Source organism: Cyrtonyx montezumae, unplaced genomic scaffold (genome assembly GCF_038088225.1).
Source record: "Cyrtonyx montezumae isolate F1298 unplaced genomic scaffold, pur_monq_1.0 scaffold_8, whole genome shotgun sequence".
Taxonomy (NCBI): domain Eukaryota; kingdom Metazoa; phylum Chordata; class Aves; order Galliformes; family Odontophoridae; genus Cyrtonyx; species Cyrtonyx montezumae.
In genome coordinates this window covers 38,597,946-38,603,325 of record NW_027072089.1, presented here as the reverse complement: position 1 = coordinate 38,603,325, position 5,380 = coordinate 38,597,946, and the positions used below count along the sequence as shown (strand labels likewise).

Below are 5,380 nucleotides of genomic sequence, written 5' to 3'. Positions count from 1 at the left end.
ATAATCTGACAGGAAAAGAGGTGACTCTTAGAATAATGTGAGTTATCTACTTTCAGATATCCAGTAAAAAGGAGCTCCAGCAACAAGTAGGGACATATGCTTTGAATGGTGTATCAAAGCACCTGTAAAATGTTCTACCCTTTTGGAGATTTTTCACATATCAAGATAAACCTAAGAGGAAATTCACACATCTGCTTGTTAGCAGCCCAGCTGCAAACCATTTTCTGCTTCAATCTTGCAGTTTGACAAACATAATCCTTCAGGCTTTGCTCAGGAAAGCCTGGATTCTGACAGGAGGTAGATGGAAAGGCCCAGGAAAGCATACAGTGCCGTAACGGTCACCTGGCATGCCTGCTGTTTGAGTCTGATCCTACAGGCAGCCTCTCAGCAGCGTGTTTATTGCGCTTACTAACAGGTGAGGAGCTGCTGTGAACTATGTCCTTATCATCTGAGATAAGATACAGCACTCGGGCAGTCAAATGAGTCAAAGTAACACAGGATCACACACTGCCCAGGGCTGTGTCCTTACCCACAACTCCTGTCACACACAAAAATAAAAATGATGCAATACCTCCTTGTGGAGCAGGAGAAATTCAAAGAGAGCAGAATCAAGAATCCTTCCTTAGAGTTGGAAGGGATCCTTAAAGGTCATCTAGTCCAGCTTCCCTGCAGTGAACAGGAACATCCACAGACAGATCAAGGTAGCTCAGAACGCTGTCCTTAAATATCAGGTGAGGTAGCACAACGTAGGACAGATTTTGCCATGAGATAGGGTTGACAAAATAAAAGAGTTGTGCATTTATTTACGGGAAGAAAAAACAGACTACTTTTTTACACACTGCAGAAAACTGGAGGTAGAGCAGCAGGCTGTGCTGTGCTCCACTCGCATCGCCACTCCGTGCTGCGGGGCTGCCGCTGGTACAGCGAGGACGCGGGCGGGGGCCCGACAAGGGGGATGGGGGGGATGGGGGGGGGGTGTAGCAATGGGGCGGGATGACCCCTCCCGTCCCGTCCTGCCCTGTCCCGTCCTGTCCCATCCCACTGCCCCGGGGCGGGTCGCCCGCGACGCATATAGGGGCGGTTCGGGACCCGGGCAGTAGTCGTTCAGGAGTACGCGGTACTTTGCGCGCATCTTATACTCCGAGAGAAGCTTTGTACCCGCTGCTATGGCCTCCGTACCCTCCGCCGGCTGCCTCCTGGCCAAGAACCAGTACTACCGCAGTAAGTGCTCGGGGCCCGGCTGCCCCCCAGCCTCCGAGTTTGTTTCAGCATGAAAAAGTTAGAGAGTTTCAGGTGAATGAGCTGGTGGCAAGAGTGAGGTTTTGCTGTGTATGTATTTTTAGTTATTATTTTTATTTTATTATTATTTGCTTGAGGATATATTTGTTCTATAAAGGAACCGAAGTTTTAATGAATATTTGCTTCTGGTTATTCGTGTACTCTTTTTGTCTGTAAAATAGTTCATTAAGAATACACAGTATCAATCTTTTTATTATAAAACCGTGACATTGACAAAGTATTAGCCCAGCAAATCCTGGCTTCTAGATGTTCTTGATAGTGCCTTTACAGGCTTAGGCAGAATATGTAATCAGCACAAGTTTTTGTTTCTTAATACATGAAACACTTTGAGAGTGCACCTGGTCTGGTTAAGATCCCTTGGACAGGATGCTATCCAGTCGTGCAAGTATAGCACTCTTAGTTGTATCACAATGGAAACTACAGAAGTTTAGAGCTGTTTATTTATTTATTTATTTATTTATTTATTTTTACTTGCAGTTGATTACTGTACAGTGTGTGTGTAATCATCATAAGGTACATTACTGATTTCAGTGAAAACTGTAGGAGCATATCTCGATGCGCTTTCAAGTGATGAGAAGTCAATTTATGTGGAAGTTTTCATCTAAACAACCATGCTAAAATGGCGCATAAAATATTTAAGTCACTTTGTAACTAACTACTTGTTGCTAAGCTTATCTTATCTTTTAGATCGCTTCCTCTGATATAGCAGCAAGTCTGAGAAATTATTGGCATGGAAGTGTATCCATCTTTTTCATTAAATATGTCCTTCTTTTCTGTAAACAGCAAGACAGAACTCGGAATCCAGCGTTTCTTCTAGCTCCTCCTGCTGTTCTGATCCAGTGAGCGTTGCAGAGCAGGACAAAGCATTTCATGGTACTGCTCCCTGCTTTCAGTCTTCTGGAATTCTCCTGTTTGTTATTCTGTGAGTGTCTAATGGTGAGGACTGTTTCTCTTTTTGCAGGGTTACCTGAATTACTCGATAAATGCTGGTGGATAAAAAGCTTTTTCCATTGTGAACCATCTCCTCCAACTGTTGGCAGAAAAACACTGTCAGCAAGCAGGTGAGTCCTGGTTTTGCAGTGATGGGGTTAACTGACTTGTTCAATTTTTTCCTTAGGTAAAAGTGCTATTTAACAAGTCATAACTGGCTAAAACTGTATGAGGGCACAATGCTACTGTGGTGAATTAAATAAATATTCTGCATGTGTATGGCCTTAGAAGCTGCCCATGTTTATATTTTAAAAACTGAACTGATATAGTATATCATATGATAGTGACTATTACTGTCATTTGTAGTGATAGTTATTTAATCCTCTACCCACTGCACTTGTTCTCCCATTTATGCATTTCCACTTAACTTTATATTAAAATGTTAATATGGGTGAAACCAAAACTTCTGCAGATAAATACCTCTGCAAAAAATATAATAATCTTATGCCTAACCTTTCTGAATTTGTATTTCTGCAGTACCAATAGCTGAATGTGAAAGCAAGCTGGATTGCTGTCTGAGATACTACGCATGGACTTATTTTTCCAAGAGGCTTGGGATCTTCTGAGTGTCTGGGTTCAGCTGCAAGGAGAAAACAAAACCTTTAAGAGGGAGGAAATGTGTACTTTTAAAAGATGTCAGTAGCTTAAAAACTATTGTATAACGACATGTTCATGGCTTGCCTTCTTCATTATGGAGTTGCTATAATTTTAGATGGCTCTAACGAAAGTTACCTGGATTAAATATCCTGATGACTTATTTGAATATTTAAGGGAAAAAAATAACAATAAGATAGCATAGGTTTAAAAGTATGTGTATGGAATGACTTTGCAATAGGTGGTACTTATCTGAAGTTTTACCTTTTAAGATATCAGCTCTGTAGACATTCACTGCTGTAAACATAGCACAAACAGAACAGTTCTACTCTGGATTGTACTGTATACATTTTCTATCAGCTGTTCTGTGTCAGTTATAGGCATCAGAGTTCATAATGATGCTTGCTAATAGCTTTGCTTTCAGAAAGCCCAGTTACACGGAGAAAGAGTAATCCATTTGCTCTGTTCTGTCTGGGTGTGTAGACTCCAACCACAAATACATAGATACACTTTTCATTTACATCTATGCACATTCATACTTGAGGACAGAATAGCAGAGACTGGTAATCCTAATGGACACTGACATCTACCAAGCAGAAGAGTAATATTAATCAGTGTTGATACTTACAGCTCTGTTTTACTTTCATATTACTGTCACCTTCTTTGCTGCATTTTGAAGACCTGCTTGTGCTCAAGTTACTAGTCCTATCAGGATTCATTGCTGTCCATCAGCTTAGTTGTAGGATGTAAGAGCTGGGCAAGTGTTCAACTCAAGGTGAACACATTAATGTTAATAATAAAGTCTGTCTTTGTCAGGATACATGCTATTGAAAGATACTGTAGTATGTTTTCATTTGGTCTTCATCATTGCAAAGTAGCAGATGATTGTTCTACCAGGATGGCCAAAATACATTGAAGGTCATAGAAAATAACATATTTGGCAGAATTACATAACTTCTGTGTATTTATCTGCGCAATTTTTTTGATGTACCATCACTAAATCTACCTGGCCTTTATCCATTACAGGATGAAGCAACAATAGCAAATATTATCTATGTAAGTGTAATTTTTTTTTTTTAATTATAGATTAGTGGTTGTCATGGTAATGCTTAGAATTCTACAGTGTATCAAGTGACTGCTTTTGTTGGTGTAGGCAATAAATGTTTGCCATGTGACAACAGTGAAGAACACAATGATGAAAACATGGTTTCAGGAATCCTCAAATTGCCTTGTTATATGTTTTTCCTCTATCACCATTGTGCAGTTTTGTCATTGTCCTTTCCCTGAGTGAACAGAATGAATTATTTTTGTGATTTTTTTTTTAATTTGAATTAATAAAAATTTAATTGATATTTGATTTGGCTTATTTTGGTCCTGTAATTTAAACGGTACTCAGTGTTTCTGCTGTGGCACTTTTCTTACTCATTTTAATGACATGAAGTAGAAAAATTCAGAATTCCCAATGAAAAATAAGGGAATGCCATTCTTTCTTCATCCACTTTAAACTTTGATGTGAGATGAAGATGAGGAATGGAAGGAACATGAGCTAGCTTGAAGACACATTTTTTGTATAATGTCACATTGTAAAAGAAGGGAAGAGAAATCTCATGCTACTGATTTCAGAAGAGTGATTGTGGCTCTTTCTGAAGATGCTTAAAGTCATGGAGAAAAGAAGTCCATAACCCATGTTTTCATGAATAATATAGGATTCAGAAACAAAGAAGTGAAAGGTGCTGTGACAAATTCTCATACTCCTCTCTGAGCTTCTGTCCTAATCTTGTCAGAAAGTTAGGTGCAGAATGCACTGAAAATGTGAAGGTCACAACCAACCAATTTTCCCTTTTGTTTTTGGTGGGAAAGTTGGAGAAATGAGATGTCTGAATTCATCTACTTAAGCTTCTATGAAGGACTGTTGGTATAATGGTACTGTAGTGATGGAAAATTCTGCTTTGGAACGGTGCCCTCACAGCATCCTCATCATCTTCTGCTGTGATCAGCTCAGCTTTGAAATGTTACCACTGCCACTTCATGGTAATTAGTGCCAGTTTTACAAAGTGCAGTTACCCTTTCAATGGAAAACCAATACAATAAAATGCTTGCTGTGAAACCACTGCATTTTATTGTATCATGATATCAAGGAAATGTCAGTTTTCTTAAATAAAATGTAAATACTATATAATCTTGTGGGAGGACAAAAGCCAAAGCTTCAGTGATTTAAAGATAAGTCAGGAAAGAAATATAAATGTGAAATTACACTCATAATAACCTAAGTCTAGCTTAGAATAAAGAAAATGAGAAAATAATGTTATTTGAATGCCTCATCAGGGTAAAACAGATACAGATGTTTGATCAAGAATTATTTGTAACATAAAAAATGTTTTTCTGCTGTTAGGAGGACTATTGTTAGTTTTGTTTTGATTAATTTAAGCTTCACCTGAAAAAAAAAAAAAGCAGCAGAAGCTCAGTCTGTAAGGAGTAAGTTATACCCAAATCTCAT

The 5,380-nt window shown here is 38.8% G+C and overlaps 1 protein-coding gene across 1 annotated transcript; it reads left to right on the top strand.

The window, feature by feature from the left end:
* The first annotated feature begins 1,113 nt into the window (after positions 1-1,113).
* Positions 1,114-3,958, top strand: PPDPFL (pancreatic progenitor cell differentiation and proliferation factor like). Its single transcript, XM_065753306.1, has 4 exons — positions 1,114-1,221; positions 2,083-2,172; positions 2,261-2,360; positions 2,767-3,958. Exons 1-4 carry the CDS (start codon positions 1,167-1,169, stop codon positions 2,777-2,779), a joined length of 258 nt encoding a protein of 85 aa, XP_065609378.1. The 5' UTR covers positions 1,114-1,166; the 3' UTR covers positions 2,780-3,958.
* Positions 3,959-5,380: the final 1,422 nt, after the last annotated feature.